The sequence below is a fragment of the Anomaloglossus baeobatrachus genome, chromosome 2, assembly GCF_048569485.1.
Source record: "Anomaloglossus baeobatrachus isolate aAnoBae1 chromosome 2, aAnoBae1.hap1, whole genome shotgun sequence".
In the NCBI taxonomy this organism is placed as follows: domain Eukaryota; kingdom Metazoa; phylum Chordata; class Amphibia; order Anura; family Aromobatidae; genus Anomaloglossus; species Anomaloglossus baeobatrachus.
In genome coordinates this window covers 299682146-299699957 of record NC_134354.1, presented here as the reverse complement: position 1 = coordinate 299699957, position 17812 = coordinate 299682146, and the positions used below count along the sequence as shown (strand labels likewise).

General features: G+C 41.3%; 1 protein-coding gene across 2 annotated transcripts in view; it reads right to left on the bottom strand.

The window, feature by feature from the left end:
• Nucleotides 1–17812, bottom strand: part of ITPR3 (inositol 1,4,5-trisphosphate receptor type 3) — a 483832-nt gene that overhangs the window by 114895 nt on the left and 351125 nt on the right. For both annotated transcript variants that reach the window (XM_075335858.1, XM_075335859.1), the window contains 4 exons: nucleotides 15116–15280; nucleotides 9980–10160; nucleotides 9674–9781; nucleotides 7801–7922 (listed from right to left, as the gene is read on the bottom strand). In XM_075335858.1, coding sequence (XP_075191973.1) covers nucleotides 7801–7922; nucleotides 9674–9781; nucleotides 9980–10160; nucleotides 15116–15280 — 576 coding nt within the window. The remainder of the gene's footprint in view (nucleotides 1–7800; nucleotides 7923–9673; nucleotides 9782–9979; nucleotides 10161–15115; nucleotides 15281–17812) is intronic.

The following is a 17812-nucleotide window of genomic DNA, read 5'->3' as shown; positions in this document are numbered from 1 at the left end:
CACGCACTTTTTTCTCCAAAAATATTGGAGGAAAGTAGGAGGTGCATCTTATAGTCTTTATGTACATGGCTCTGGCTGGGGGAGGAGGGCCGGCGGCAGAGGATGGGGGAGGTAGGTGTCAGTGGAGGATCTGGTCACAAGAGGCAGTTACCAGTGCTGGAGCTAACAGTGCGCTAACTAATAAAAGAAAAGGAATATACATTGCTCACCATGCCCATAATCATACCCTCCTCTTGGAACTGAAGCAAGCACCAAGAGGTGGGCGAGATTAGGGGCGTGGGGAGCAGTGAATATTCATTCTCTTTAATAGCGGCTTCCTGCAATGTGTCCACTAGAAAGAATTTTCACTGCTCCCCACTCCCATAATCTGTGGGGAACAGTGAATATTTCTGCAGCTAACATCAGAATGTAACTGAGGGCGTATGGCATTGACATCATGCGCTGTGCCTCTTACACGCTGAAGTTAGTTGGCTGCATCAAAAGATTACATCGCGCACCGGGGGAGTGGAGGGGCCATAATGGGGAAAGAAAAGAAAATTTGGAATTTATAGAAAAAATGATGGTTGATAATTATTTTCTCTCGCCTGTCATGTCACAATATTCAATGTATATATAATATTCTGTTCACATACAATCACAAGACACATATACATGTTTTTCTCACTGTCTGACATTACATCTGAATAAACCTTTCCCATTTTAGGTGAATTAGGATTAAAAAAATAATTTATATTTGCCAAATGCCAGAATAATGATAGAGTGAATGCTTTAAGTCATTTTTATTACCTTCTGGAAAGTCAAAAGTTTACAAACATTTCATTAGTACTTGGGATCATTGCCCTTAAACTGTATGACTTGGGTCAAACATTTTGGATAGTAGAGTACTATGCCATTAAACAATATGGGACAGCCCATATGATGATGTCTTGTCTTTGAACACTTCTGACAGGTTTATTGGCAATATCTGAGTTAATTAGAGACACACCTGTGGATGTATTTTAATGCACATCTGAAATGCACTGATTTTTTGTGTAGCATTATGGGAAAATTAAAATACATCAGCCAAGATATCAGGAAGAGAATTGTAGCCTTGCACAAATCTGGTTCATCCTTGGGTGCTATTTCCAGATACGTGAAGGTGCCTTGTTCATCTGTACAAACAATTGTACGCAAGTACAAACAAGATGGGAATGTCCAGCCATCATACCGCTCAAGTAGGAGACAGGTTCTGTGTACCAGAGATGAAAATTAAACAAAAACTCCTAAAAGTACAATTTTTAATATTATTCAATTGAATCCTGAAGAACCTCAAATAGATGAGAGGAAACGCGTCGGGTGGTTTCCGTTTGGAACCCCTAGTTCATTATTGAGTGTTTTTTTCTGGGTCATTGTACCCCACTATTGTCTCCAATCTAATTATATTGGCTATAGTATATTTTCATTACATATTTGAGATTCAAATGTTGGTTCATTGTTTGAAATTAATTCCTTGTAGTACTATCACCTCATACTGTTAGGGTCACTCCAGGGCCCGGAGGGATAGTCTTCGTTGAGCGGGGGCGCCAAATGCGCAGGCTTATAGGGTGCCAACCTCTGCCGCAAGGAAGGGGTGAATTTAGGGCGAAATAAGGGTCAGGCCCCTCCCCTGTACTTATGGATATCTATTTTATTATTGTAAATCTGATGTTGGGATTTTTCCCTTTTTAAGACTGAATAATATTAAAAATTGTACTTTTAGGAGTTTTTGTTTAATTTTCCACGTCTGTACTTCTAAGCTATTTTTCTAGATTTAACTAACTCTCTTGATAGCAGGATTTTTGTCAAGGCCTGTGAATCGGGAGCAGTGGGCATTGGATGCAAGGGATGCCTTTTCTGATTGTCTGACTATTTCTGATACCCCAAAAACCTCCAATATTAGAATCATTTTCCAAGAACTTACAGGCTGTTATAAAGATAATTTAAAATCTTGGTGGGAAATACAATCCCTGGAGAACTATATTAAAAACAAAATCCTTCCCAGGGGTTTAAGAATAAATCTTATTCCATCTAAACGTTCCAGGTCCCCAGAACTTCTGACAGCCTGGGAGAAGGAACTGACTGAGAGTTCTATACGTTTGATGGGCATACTCCTGAAGGAGGACAAGAACATATTCGAATATACATCAAGGAGGTTAACCACACTAACTGAGGAGGTTCTTAAGTTCAAAACTGATATAGACTAGCCAAGAAAGGAAGCTGCTTTGCAGTTTGCGATAGAAAAGTTCCGAAATTCTATCAAGGATCGTAAACAAAAACAGTTTAGCAGGGACTTACTGGAGTTTAAGGAGGGTAGGATCTACCCTATGCTCCAGGGGGACCCTGTCGAGGCCCCAAGGGATAGTTCTACATCAGATACGGATACGTCCGATACTGAGAAGTCTGATACGGCCTCTGCGGACATCGAAAGGGGAGCCAGACTTAAATCCAGTTATCAAACGAGTGGTCCCTCCAAAAAAGGGGAAATGGGGAACATTCACAAGAAAGAATACAGGCCAAAGAGTGGACTCTTCCCCCTTTCCTCATGCCTCCTCTTCTACCTCTTCGGCCTCGGGTGCGACCTCCTCTTTTTTAGAGCAGAGAACCCATCAGAATTTCTACAACCTGAGGAACAATCCTGCGAGAATGAACTACAGATGAGCCCTAGAGATGACAATTGCATTATCAACTTAACCTCTTGCACATTTACCCCCTTTGAATGCCAAGTTCTATCCAAGGGTCTTTCCTTCGTCCCTACTAACTCATTTGATGAGTTTGGTTGGATAAAGGATATCAACCTCTTTTCACGTAAACTCAAATGGAGGCGTTTCTTTAATTGTCATGATAGACAGGAATACCTAAGGCTGGGAATATCTGAGGAAGACCTCCCGGACTTTAGGACTCTAAGTGACCTTTGGAGTGAGAGTCTTGCAGTTCCGGGACATGGCCCCTTTACAGACTTAAGACCTAAAAGTCATAAAATGCCACCGAGTTCTGAGGTTAATAGTATTGATATCTTCACTAAATTAGTGACGGACGAACTTGGCCAACTTAAGAGAAGAGGTTGGACCCCCAGGGACAATTTGAGGAGGGAGGAGAGGGAAGCACTGGAAACCCTAATGAAAGATGATGCAATTGTCATAAAGCCATCTGACAAGGGCGGTAATTTGGTGGTTATGACCCATAGCCAGTATAAGAGGATGTGCTGTGACATTTTGGATAACAAGGATACATATGGAGTCATTAGGAGAGATCCCACTGTGGGGTTCAATCAGAAACTCCATTCATTACTTGAGGAGGCTCAATCTCAGAGACTGATCTCAAAAAATGAAATGGACTTCATGTATTCCAAATTCCCGGTATTACCGGTTTTTTAATCCCTGCCAAAGGTGCATAACAGGGTGGACCCCCTACACGAATGCCTGATAGTGTCGGGGGTCGACTCCTTTACACAAAATAGCAGCATGTATGTGGACAGGGTTTTGAGGAGTTTTGTCACAGCGCTACCTTCATACTTGCGTGATACTTCGGACCTGCTATTGAAGCTGGAGGATGTAGCTATAGAGGACAATATCTTTTTTGCTTCAATTGACGTGGAGACCCTCTATAGCTGCATCCCACATGATCTGGGTATCACTGCAGTGGAGCATTTCCTCAGTACAAGAGGTACACAGTTCTCTGCACATAATCAATTTATTATTGCCATCTTGGACTTTATCCTCAAGCATAATGTATTCAGATTCGATGGGAGATTTTTCCACCAGCTCAGGGGTACTGCGATGGGGAGCCTATGTGCTCCCACTTACGCTAACCTCTACCTGGGCTGGTGGGAGGATACCATCGTTTTTGGCGAGGAGACGTCCTGGTGGAGCCCCCATATAACATTCTGAGGGCGTTATATTGATGACGTGCTGGTACTGTGGTCAGGTCGAGAAGGAGAGTTTAGGAGATTTATGGGCGACCTTAATAAGAACAAACTGGGCCTGAGGTTTACATCAGATTTTAAGAAGGATAAGATTGATTTTTTGGATATATATGAATCTTCAGGGATGCCCAGGGTAAGATCCAAACCAGAACCTTCCGTAAACCCACATCAACTAATAGCTTTCTCCACTGGCAAAGCCATCACCCCCTGAGTCTTAGGAGAGGGATACCGAGAGGGCAATACCTTCGGATGAGAAGGAACTGTTCCTCCAACACGGACTTTCACCATCAAGCGGGGGACCTAAAAAGCAGGTTCCTATGTAGGGGTTACCACGAACAGGTGTTGAGCGCAGCTTATAAGAACGCAGTTACAACACCGAGAAGTGCTACCCTACAGACTAGGAGTAGGGGTGTAACCCAAGTGATGAGGATCATCGGGGATTTCGATGATCGGTCAGAGGATGTTCGTAGGATTCTTGGAATATACTGGGACATCTTGAAGGCTGACCCGGATATTGCGGGCTCTATACCTCCCTCTCCTTTTATCACATTTAGACGAGGTAGAACAATCCGGGACAGGTTGGTCCATAGCAATTATTGCTCTCCATCTGGATCAACCTGGCTTGACACTAGAAAAGTGGGTACGTTTAGGTGCAGGAGATGCACTTTTTGCAAATATGTCAAACGAGGGGATCGTTTTCTCAGTGAGGTAACAGGGAGAACATACTTCAATAGGCAATTTGCTAACTGCACCACGGTTGGTGTGATCTACCTCTTTAAGTGTGATTGTGGGAAGGAGTATGTAGGGAAGACAAAATGCGAATTCAAGAAATGGATAGGAGGTCACATTGGGGATATTAGGAATGCCAGAGATACTCCCATATCGAGACATATCAGGATGGAGCATGGGGGTGAACTGGATGGTTTTGCTTTTAATGCAATTGAGGTGGTCCCACCACCGGATAGGGGTGGTAATTGGGACAGACTCATCCTGCAGAGGGAGGCCCGATGGATTCACAGGCTATGTACTGTGAATCCGTCCGGACTCAACGAACAGTTACATTTTGGATGTTTTCTATAGATCCTCCTAATATACATCCCCACTAGTGCCAATCTTTGTAATGGGTGTCCTCTTGCAGCTTTTGCCCATAATTCTGCCCTATTCTTTTTAGCCCGCCTTTCTGTCATGCCTATTATTCCGCAAAGGATGTGGCTTGATTTATTTACCTGATCTGAGGTTTTTGTATTTGTCTCTTGATATCTATCTTTTCATCATAGTTACCTTTAATGGGATAAGGACTCTAATACACAAAAATAATTTTTTCTTAACATATCATCTCACCTTAATTATTATAACCCCCCCCCCCCTAATGGCTGGATATGAGTTACTACTGCTTTGTATAAAATACTTTGCCCGTAGCACCACTATCCTATATGCATAAGCCTTGGTAACTGTGCTTATTTCCTTCCCTCTGTGTAATTTGAGAGAGGGGGGCGTTACCGTGCAGGCTGGTCCTTTGTCCATGCAAACGCCTCCCTGCTTGCGTTTCAGTATGGGGCGCATGCAGTGCGCATGCACGAGTACGCGTCATCGGGGAGCTCTGTTCACGTGACCGCAGCCGGCTGGGACACGTGACATCATGGTATCTTCCACCCTGGTGCTTGGGAATGGGCGGTATTTTCTGTGCGTGCGCGGGTCCGCGTCATCGGGGTTCCCGATGCAGTCGCACCCGGATATGCACACTCCGCTGGAAAATATGCCTTCTAACGGACAGGCCAGGAGGGGTTAACTATCTGCTTAATCACAGGTGAGATAGTTTTAAAACATGCTCTATAAATAGGTGAGCAGCATGTGGGCGTTCCTTTGCCCCCTGAATCTGCACCTTAGCACTCTGACTGCTTCTAGACTGGAGGATGATGAACTGAGGAGCTTACAGTCTGCTGTTATGGGGACACTGGACCCGCTGTATATCTAGGGAGTCCTGTGGAGAATGTCCTTATCTGACATATACTGAGGCCTAAGATAAGTGGCTAATGCCTTATGTCTTGAACAATCGTTGTTTGTTGCCCCTTTAAATTTGTCCCAGCACTTTATATGTATATTGACACCCTGGTTGAATTCTGTTACCCTGATGGGTGTTAGAGACCTGGTTCTTTATCTTGAGGCTGTTTAGGTGCTGAATATAGCCCCTTCCCCTCCCCCCCTTTTTTTGTTGGGACTGGATATATCTGGGGACACCTTACTCTCAGTGTTACGTGGGACCACCAGCATTTATCAGTTTTCTATTGATGTTTTTGAACTAACTGTATTTTCCACTCTTGAAGAACCTCAAATAGATGAGGGGAAACGCGTCGGGTGGTTTCCGTTTGGAACCGCTAGTTCATTATTGAGTGTTTTTTTCTGGGTCATTGTACCCCACTATTGTCTCCAATCTAATTATATTGGCTATAGTATATTTTCATTACATATTTGAGATTCAAATGTTGGTTCATTGTTTGAAATTAATTCCTTGTAGTACTATCACTTCATACTGTTAGGGTCACTCCAGGGCCTGGAGGGATAGTCTTCGTTGAGCCGGGGCGCCAAATGCGCAGGCTTATAGGGTGCCAACCTCCGCGGCAAGGAAGGGGTGAGTTTAGGGCGAAATAAGGGTCAGGCCCCTCACCTGTACTTATGGATATCTATTTTATTATTGTAAATCTGATGTTGGGATTTTTCCCTTTTTAAGACTGAATAATATTAAAAATTGTACTTTTAGGAGTTTTTGTTTAATTTTCACATCTGTACTTCTAAGCTATTTTTCTAAATGTACCAGAGATGAACGTGCTTTGATCAGACATGTGCATATCAACCCAAGAACAAAAACAAAAGACCTTGTTAGGATGCTGGTAGAAGCTGGTAAGATTATGTCATTATCCACAGTGAAACGAGTACTGTATCAACATGGGTTGAGAGGCCACTCTGCCAGGAAGAAGCCATTACTCCAAAAGAAAATGAAAAAGCCAGAGTAATGTTTGCAAATGCACGCAGGAACAAAAACCTTAATTTTTGAAGATATGTTATGTGGTCTGGCAAAACTAAAATTGAACTGTTTGGCCATAATGACCATCGTTACACGGGGGTGGCAGCATCACGCTGCGGGGTTGTTTTGCTGCAAGAGGGACTGATGCATTTCACAAAATAGGTGGAATCATGAGGAAAGAATATTATGTGGCAATTCTTTCAAATGGTCAATGACTCGAAGCATACTGCCAAACTGGTTACAAAGTGGCTTAAGGATAACAAAGTCAATGTTTTGGAGTGGCCTTCAGAAAACCCTGATCTCAATCCAATTGAAAATTCATGAGCAAAGCTAAAAACACAGGTGTGAGCAAAGCGACCTACAAACATGGCTCTTAAACCAGTTCTGTCAGGAGGAATGAGCCCAAATTCCTACTATCTATTGTGAGAAGCTTGTGGAAGGAGATCCAAAACATTTGACCCAAGTCATACAGTTTAAGGGCAATGCTACCAAATTCTAATGAAATGTATGTAAACTTTTGACTTTGCAACGAGAATAAAAATGCCTTAAACATTCTCTCATTATTCCGGCATTTGGCAAATATAAATAATTTTGGTTCCAAATTGACCTAAAACAGTGAAGGTTTATTCTGATTTCAAGTCAGATAGTGAGAAAAACATGCAGATGTGTCTCTTTAGATAGTGTATGTAAACTTCTGGTTTCAACTGTATATACTGTATATTTTTTATAAAATTGAATATTTTATTAAATTTAACTTACAATTTGTAATAAAAAAGATACATAAGTAAGTAAAGTAACCCCCCTCCTATTTATAATGAATTCTGTCTTTCATACTCACTTCTTTAGAAGGTTTTCTCAAAATGTCTCCCACACCGCCTCCGTTCCGCAACCCATGATTAAGAACGGTTAAAATGCACATGAGCAGTGTATCACAGGCTCTTTCTGTGCCATCATCTTCATCTACAATGATTTAAATGTAGATAAAAAATATAGTATATTAAATATGAATTATCTTAAGCAGTTAAGTTTTTCTTAATTAAAAAATGATTGTCACTGTAGAATATCAATATGGTAATATATTAGATCTAGTCTTAAAAAAATGCCAAACTTTGTTTTGAACTCACATAGATATATTATTTGAATGCTGCTGGGGTAAAGGGCATAGGGGACCTGACAGTTTACCTTGACGTTTCATAGGAGACCTACATTTCCACTATATACTGCAAAACTATGGTTCTCTAATATGACTAAAAAATAAAGTCAAAATATAAAAAGAATAAAGTTTTTAAATTTTTTTAAAAAAATCCAATAACACCTTTCTCCCCAATTAAAGAAATAAAAAAAAAATAAACATGTTATGTATTGTTGCATTCATAAAAGTCCATAATCGTGGGTTTCTTTAATCACTACTGCTTTGTAAAAAAAAAAATATTAAAACATCACCCCAAATTGGTATAAATGAAATCAGAAGCTTACCAAACATAAACCAAGCCCCCACAAAACTCAAGCGAAAGTAAAAGAAAATTGATAATCAGGTTTCCAGGTACGGTAATTTTTTTTACCACAGAATAAATACCGTAAAAACAAAGCCCCCCCAAAATTTGAATTTTTTTACACTATTTTTTTTTCCACTTGGAACTGATCTCCACTTTTTCAGGCCATTGTAAGGTAAAAATAAATAGTGGTATTCAAAATTACAACTTGTGCTGCAAAAAAACAAGCTCTCATATGTTTATTTTCACAAAAAAATAGAAAAGTTATGGCTTAAAGGTAGTGTCACACATAGCGACGCAGCAGCGATCACGACCAGCGATCTCACCTTATCAGGATCGCTGCTGCGTCGTTACATGGCCGCTGGTGGAGCCGGCACTGGCAGCGTGAGAGCGGCGGACGCTAGTAACTAAGGTAAATATCAGGTAACCGAGGAAAGGGCTTCTTCTTGTTTACCGTGGATACAGCTTACCGCAGGCTGCCAGACGCCGGCTCCCTGCTCCCTGCTCGCTTCAGTTCGTCGCTCTCTCGCTGTGACACACAGCGATGTGTGCTTCACAGCGGGAGAGCAACGTCCAAAAAATGAAGCAGGATGTTCAGCAACGACCGGCGACCTCACAGCAGGGGTCAGGTCGTTGCTGGATGTCACACACAGCGACAGCGACGGGACGTCGCTGCTACGTCACAGAAAATGGTGACTAAGCAGCGACGTCGTTGTCGTCGCTTTGTGTGACACCACCTTTAGGAAGAAGGGGAGGCATATTTGCAAACAGAAAAATGAAAATTAGCTCCATCCTTTAAGGATGACTTTTTGCTATGCCTAAAGCGCTTGTCTAGGAAATGGGGATCCCAAGACATTATTTTGATGGTAAAAAACAGTAGTGATCTGTGTAAGTGGATGCAATATTAGAACTGGGAAATGTTGCTACTTTTGTTTCTGCACAATATATTGTCAGTTCTTGCATAGTAAGGAATACATACGTTACGTTCACATTGCACTTTACAAGAGTACACCATTCCACAAAGCTTGCAGTTAAGGAGTATGTGCGAGCATTAAATAAATAGTTTCCAATGTGCCTAGGGAAAATTACTAAGAGGCTGAAAGGAAAGACATTAAGGTATATTGCAAATGTAATGTAATGGTGATTGTTGAGCTAAGACAAAGAATGCAATATCACATTTATAGCAGATACAAGTCGTCGCAATACAAGTCTATTCACCTTCAGTATTATCAAGTATTGTAACCTCAGAAGTACAGTCAGCTTGGTCCTTTCCACAGTATTCTGAGAAAGAGCTGGATCCCATTGAGTGAGCCATGGTGAGGGGAGCTGTGGAGACACAGGCTCATTGAATTACTTTGGTTTAATGGTCCATCAAACTAAGATGCAGTAATTTATAATGCATAAAAACAACTTTCATGAATAAAGCATTTAGATTGACCGGTAAGACAATCAATGGTAAAACACAAATTGCATACTATGGCTTTCTTCCTGAACTGGAGAAATACTATTTACTCTACTACCTACCCTGGGGAAGCCGATCCACTTCCATAATGAAGTCATCTTTCAAGAAGAGGAAGCCCACAATGGAGAAGAGGTAGACCAGGATCAGGGCAAGCAAGGCAGTGAGGAGAATCGATCGTCCATTTCGTGTTACACTCTTTATTACATTAAATAGCGTCTCTTCACGATATATCAGGTCAAAAAGCTTAAGGTGAAAGAAATTAGGATGAATTTAAGTCATATTAAAATAGCAACAAATTGAAAATCAAACAAAGCACAATAGAACTTATTCTCTAATCTTGAAGTTGACTTTAATGTGTTTTTCTATTCGGCAGCTATGTGCAGCTCCCTTTTAATGACTTTGATTCTTTCAGCTGCTTTATGAAGTCCCAAAGGCAACATTACTAGGTTTTTGAATAGTAGAGTAGGATTGCTTAATAGAAAAGCATTTACAGGAAAAAGCAGAGCTCTTCAGTGAAAGAAAATAGCTGTACAGACTTTCATTTATCCGTGCTGCAGCGCTGATGCTGAACTGTTTAAACCTCACTATGTAATTTTACATCAGGCTCAACACACATACACTAGTTTGTACAAGAAAAAGTATTGAATCTTTAGCCTAAGCAGTTACAGATTAAGGCTATGTGCGCATGTTGCGCAAATACATGCAGTTACGCTGCGCTTTGTAGCGCAGCGTAACTGCATGCGTCCTGCGTCCCCTGCACAGTCTATGGAGATTGTGCAGGGGCCGTGCGCACGTGGCGCTTTAGAGCGCAGCGCTTCGGCTACTGCCGAAGCGCTGCGTAAAAAGAAGTGACATGTCACTTCTTTCCTGCGCTTTGCCGGCAGCTCCTGCTCTGTCTATGGCCGGAGCTGCAGGCAGAGCGCATGGAATCGGCGCTCACTACGGACATTTCCGCAGCGATTTAAAGCGCACATGTGCTCTTCAGATCGCTGCAGAAATTTCTGCAGTGAACTGTACGCAACGTGCGCACATAGCCTAAAGGTGTTGTCCCACAATCAATAGATATTGAAATAATAAGTTCCACAATTTTCCTGTACTGAGAGAATCTATTAAGTCTCCTAATGAGCTGCTCCAGTTCATGGTCGGCACATACAAGTACAGCTCAGTAAATTAGAATATCATCAAAAAGGTAATTTCTTTCAGTAATTCAATACAAAAAGGGAAACATATATGTGTTTCCCTTTTTGCATTAAATTACTGAAATAAATTAACTTTTTGATGATATTCTAATTTATTGAGATGCACTTGTATCCCCAGGGCCGGCGTTGGGAGCGGTGACCGGGCAATAATATAAGTACATATTATGGGATTGGTTGTATTATCCCACGTGATAGCCGCTAATGACTCAATGCTTTCGATACAATGATTAATGACTTGTGTCTAAAACATTTTTGTCATGTATTTCAAATGTTTTTAATGAATTAATGGAGGAGTTTGCATTTTCTGAATTTTTTTATTAATAGACTTTTTTGGAATGATCCAGCTGCTGTATTCCCCAATTTTCAAATATAGCTTTTATTTTAAGGGTCTTGTGTTCGGAAAATGGTGCTGAAGATGGAGAAGAGATAATCTGGAGAGAAAAGCTGTGGGAGTGATATCTCATCATGGTGTCTGTACTACATGGAGACAAAATGGATGAGAACAAGTCCAATCAGAGAAGATGTCATCTATAAGGTACCTGGATGTAATAGTTAATTTGTGATACTGGCTGCATGTCTGATGATGGCTGATAACAACTCCTAGCATCTCCTTACCATTGTTAAGGACATATTGAGAATTGTAGGTTCAAGCAAACCAATTATATATGGGGCTGATCTCACAGTACAGTTCATCGCTGTACTAAGCTTGGTGCTGTAAACGTGTACTGATTGTGGTTCTAGCACTAAATGCATGTACTGAAGGTGGCTCTGAAGCTACATTCACGTACTGATGGTGGTTCTAGAGCCATACTCATGAACTGACGGTTCTTCTGCCTATGTATATATATATATATATATATATATATACTGTATACATATATACACACACTACAGTTCAAAAGTTTACAGTCACCAAGACAATTTTGTCTTTTCCATGAGAAATCATACTTTTATTTATCAAATGAGTTGCATAATGAATAGAAAATATAGTCCAGACATTGACTAGGTTAGAAGTAATGGTTTTTACTTGAAATAATAATTTTCTCCTTCAAACTTTTCTTTTGTCACAGAATGCTCCCTTTGCAGCAATTCCAGCATTGCAAACCTTTGGCATGCTAGCTGTTAATTTGCAGAGGTAATCTGGCAATATTTCACCCCATGCTTCCAGAAGATCCTCCCACAAGTTGGATTGGCTTGATGGGCACTTTTTGCGTATCATATGGTTAAGCTGCTTCCACAACACCTCAATAGGGTTATGATTTGGTGACTGGGCTGACCACTCCATTACAGATAGAATACCAGCTGCCTGCTTCTTCCTTAAATAGTTCATGCATAATTTGGAGGTGTGCTATGGGTCACTGTCCTGTTGTAGGAGGACATTGGCTCCAATCATGCGCTGTCCACAGGGTATGGCATGGTGTTGCAAAATGGAGTGATAGACTTCCTTATTTAAAATCTCTTTTACATTGTACAAATCTCCCACTTTACCAGCACCAAAGCAACCCCAGACCATCACATTACCTCCACCATGCTTGACAGCTGGCGTCAGGCACTCTTCCAGTATCTTTTCAGTAGTTCTGTGTCTCACAAATGTTCTTCTTTGTGATCCAAACACCTCAAACTTCGATTTGTCTGTCCATAATACTTTTTCCAATCTTCCTCTGTCCAATGTCTGTGTTCATTTGCCCATATTAATCTTTTCCTTTTATTAGCCAGTCTCAGATATGGCTTTTTCTTTGCCACTCTGCCCTGAAGGTCAGCATCCAGGAGTTGCCTCTTCACTGTAGATGTTGACACTGGCATTTTGCAGGTACTATTTAAGGAAACAGCCAGTTGAGGACCTGTTAGGTGTTGATTTCTCAAACTAGAGACTCTAATATACTTGTCTCCTTGCTCCTTGTGCAGCGGGGCCTCCCACTTCTCTTTCTACTCTGGTTAGAGCCTGTTTGTGCTCTTTTCTGAAGGGAATAGTACACACAGTTGAAGAAAATCTTCAGTTTTTTGGCACTCTCTCACATGGAATATCCTTCATTTTTAAGAACAAGAATAGACTGTCGAGTTTCACATGAAAGTTCTCTTTTCTGGCCATTTTGAGAGTTTAATGGAACCAACAAATGTAATGCTTGAACACTAGGGTGGTGGCTCATCTCTAATAATGAGATGAAAGACAATAGACTAGACTCTCATAGTTGCAAACGGGTTTGGAAGAAACAAAGGATAAAGGGGCTAACAGGTCGAGAAATTGATGGAACTGTCAAGTTTGGTGGAGGAAGCCTGCTGATATGTTGTTTCACAGCCAAAGACATTGGATAATTGTTCAGGATCGATGCTGGTCTCAATACTGAGCTATAAGTGAGTATCCTACAAGATGAGTTACTTCGTACATTAAGTACTATGAGTATGAAAAGGATGACATAATGTTTTATCAGGACAACGACCCGAAGCATACGTCGAGGTTGGTGAAGAAATGGTTCAATGACAATGAAGTAGAGTGGTGGATTGGCCCCAAAAGTCCCCAGACCTCAACCTAATTGAACACTTGTGCGTAGAGTTAAAGAGAAAGCTGTATACATACCCAAGTAAGTCAACCAGTATGCTCCAATATTGGGAACATGTAGAAGAGACCTGAGATTAGATTTCAGATGAGACATGTTTGAGTCTGATAGAGGATAGAGAGTAAGCCTAGAAGGATTCAGGCAGTGTTGATAGCAAAAGGTGGATTTACAAAATACTAACAAAATAATAAAAATTAAAATTTTGATTTTTAGGAGCAAAATTGTAACAATGCAGTGACAAGTCAAGAATCTGCATAACTAATCATATGCTAAATAGTTGCAAGTAAAATTTATGTATGTGATAGCCAAGATGATTGTCTAAAAAATAAAGCTGTAGTGGATGGGGAGATATGGAGCCTGATACTCAAAAGTTCAAAACATTGTTACCCTTTTGGATGTTATTGTTTGTCACTTGTAAGATTCCTAATTCATTAAATGGTATGCACCTTTTAATGGTTTGGGTGAATATTACTACAGTGGCTTAATTTATTAAGACTGGTATACACAACGCAAGTCCTAATAAATCAGGACGAATGTTGACGGCAACACATCGCCAAGTGTAAACTGGAGATGTGCTGCCAATAACATTATCTGTATGGAGGCAGAATGATCTATTAGTGATCTTTCTAACCCCATCATTCTTTGTCAAGCTGTGTGTGGAGTCTATACACAAGTGCCGGATGACTTTACTACAGTCGTACACGCTCGTTTAAAGGTCTAAAACTTTTGTAATCGCAACTTTAATCTTTCTGTGTGATGATGCAATCTGTTAGAAGTTGGGGCCCCAGTTAACTTTTGCCCAGGACTCCACTTCATCTAAAACCAGGCCTGCATACCACAGCTTAGGAACAGTAGGGAATGCTTAAGGCACCTATGATAAGTGATTATACAGACACAGTACTACAGAGGCTCACAACTGCTGCTTTCTGAAGTAGCACATTTTCTGGCCTGAGTTAACACATTTCCCTGCCTAAGGTAACGCAGGAGTGAGTATTTGTGCATTTCCAGCCATCATAAATCAACTCAGTGACCTAGGAGAGCCAGTATCCGATGACTTTATATGACCTATGATATCAGTAGAAGAATGTGTTACCTCAAAAAGTAGCATAGGTGAGCCCCTGATGTTTCCTCTGTATACTCACTTATCATAAGTGACTTAAGCTTCTCCACCTGGCCAGGAGCTCTAGAATGTGCCAACCATGAACTGGAGCAGCCCTGCATGGTCAGATACAGCCATTATTCAGTACATAGTAGGGGTATATTTACAAGAGTATCTCAGGACAGGAACAATTTTTTAACATATCCAATTGTGGAACCTGTAATTATTCCAATATATTTTATATAAAATGTATTTTATTTGTGGGACAACACCTTTAAGAATTATAGTAGCCGTGCTTAAATAATAAGAATATCCATGTTTGTATGCAGATCACAAGTCACTTACCAGGATACTGTAAAACAATTCATGAATGAAGATTCCGAAAAAACTAGTAAGAATGTAGGCCACATGATAGAGAAACTCCATGTCCATTATCATGGCCTTATAGCCACGGATAAAGGTTCCTCGATTACCCACAAAACTAACCACAAAAACTATTTTGTTCGTCAGCTGTTGAAAATACAAAAAAAAAGGTATCAAAGTTAACCAGGTGGAAATGTACAAGACTAATTTAAAATGCAAGAGGGGTATACAGTAGGAAAAGGATGCACAAATGACCTTAATGCTTCATCACATAATAGATATCAGTTCTACAGGTATGAAACTCAATGCGGAATCTTACCAACTAATGCTATTTACATGACAGTTATAGCACCATTGGTGCATCGTTTTCCTGTTATTTGCTCACCTTACTTGCTCAGTGAATGATATCCTTGTAACTTCCTGAAGTTCCCAAAGATATCAGACTTCCAAAACAGACTTTGGCATCAGGAGCTTTTCCCTAAGAATACCTTAAAGTTCATATAGGTTCCCACTTAAGGCGATAGCCAAAACTATGGTTTCTTTTTTTTACTGATTAGCCAAAATTTTAAATATTTGATTGAAACAAGTTATTATGTGCTGGAGAGCAGAACAATAATGATTGTCTGCAGACCATGGTGAAGCATGGTGTAGGTATATTTTTAGTTTGGGGCTGCATTTAAGCAAATAGAGTTGAGGTTGGTCAAGAATAATGGTGTCCTCAATGCTGAGGAATACAGGCAGATACTTATCCTTTATGCAATACCATTAGGAAGGTATCTGAGTGGCTCCAATTTTTTTGCAGCAGGACAACGAACCCAAACATCATAAAGAACTAACTTTAGCTCAAAGAAGAACAAGGAGTCCTGTAAGTCATAATTTGGCCCCACAGAACCATGATCTCAAAATTATCGAGTCTGTCTAGGACTATATGAAGGGAAAGGAAGATTTAAGGAAGCCCACATCTACAGATCTTTGGTTTGTTCTCCAAGATGTTTGCCTCAACCTCCCTGCTAAGTTCCTTTTAAACCTGTGTGTAAGGGCTCATTCACATGACTGTTCCGTCTGTCCTGGTCAGATCCTGTTTTTTTGCGGACCCACGGACAGGACCATCTTTTTAATGTCTTTTGTGTAGGATCAGATGGCACATGGAAGCACTTCTGTGTGCATCCTACAAAACAAAAACATCGGATGTCGTATGTCCGTTCCGTTATTATGGAACATGTCCTATTCTGTTCCGTAATAACGGACCGTGACTCAATACAAGTCAATGGGCCCGCAAAATGCCCGGAAGCCACACAGAAGCACTTCCGTGTGACCTCCGTCAGGTGCCCATGAAGTCTGTGTCCTGCTCCCGCTCCAGCCCCGCAGCTGCTCGCAATGCAGTATCCGCATATGCCCGCACTGCAATGTGTCCACATGTGCCTGCATTGTAATGTCAGCATATGCCCACGCTGCAATGTGTCCACATATGTCCGCACTGCAATGTCAGCATATGCTTGCACTGCAATACGAGGAGGTTAGTAAAGTTCATTACCTGCGGTGAAGAACTCCTGCTCTCCTGACGTCGGCGCTTGTCACTGACCGCCGCATTCTCACATCACCTCTCGCGGGCGGCCCGAAACTGTGACTAGTGGTGACATCACGGGCCGCTCGCGAGAGGTGATCTGAGCATGGAGCGGGCATAGAACTCAGTGACAAGCGCTGAAGTCAGCGCTGGTCATGCCCTGCAGTGACCTGGCCTGACCTATTGATATTAGCTCAGGTCACTGCACTGCTCTCCCAGCCAATGGGGAACATTCTGTTCTTCATTGACTGAGAAAGTGAGTATAGATCGTCGTGGTACCCCCTTATTGGAATACGCCGGACCCGGATTTGTTTTTTCTTTTCAATAAATTGGTGTAAGAGGGAATGTGTTGGGGAGGTTTTTTTCAAATAAAAATTTGTTTGTTGTCTATTTTTTTTAATTACTGACTAGGTTAGTGATATCGGGTATCTGATAGACGCCGTGACCTCATAACCTCAGGGCTTGATGCCAGGTGACATTACACATCTGGTATCAACCCCATATATTACCCCATTTGCCACCACACCAGGGCATCAGGATGAGCTGGGACAAAGCACCAGGATTGGCACATCTAATGGATGCGCCACTTTTGGGGCGGCTGCGGCCTGCTATTCTTAGGCTGGGGAGGGTCCAAGAACCGCGGACCTCCCTAGTTATAGAATACCAGACCACAGCTGTCTGCTTTACCTTGGCTGGTGATCCAATTTGGGGAGACCCCACATTTTTGTTTTTAAATTATTTATTTAATTTAAAATAACAGTCCTCTGTTTTGGATTACCAGCCAAGGTGAAGCTGCCAGTTGTGCTCTGCAGACTGTAGCCGTCTGCTTTACCCGAGCAGGCTACAAAAAATATGGGGACCCCATGTCGTTTTTTTAAATTATTTATTTAGTTTTTGGCTAAATACAAGGCTAAGCACCCTTTAGTGCCACATGAAAGTCACTAAAGGGTGCAAGATTACAAAATGCTGGGGAGTGGGACATTATATGTCCTTCTCATCTATTATCTATCTATCCCTCTAGCTATCCCTCTATCTATCCCTTCATTCATTCATTCATTCATTCATTCATCCCTCTATTTATCCCTCTATCTCTCTGTCTCTCTATCTATCCCTCT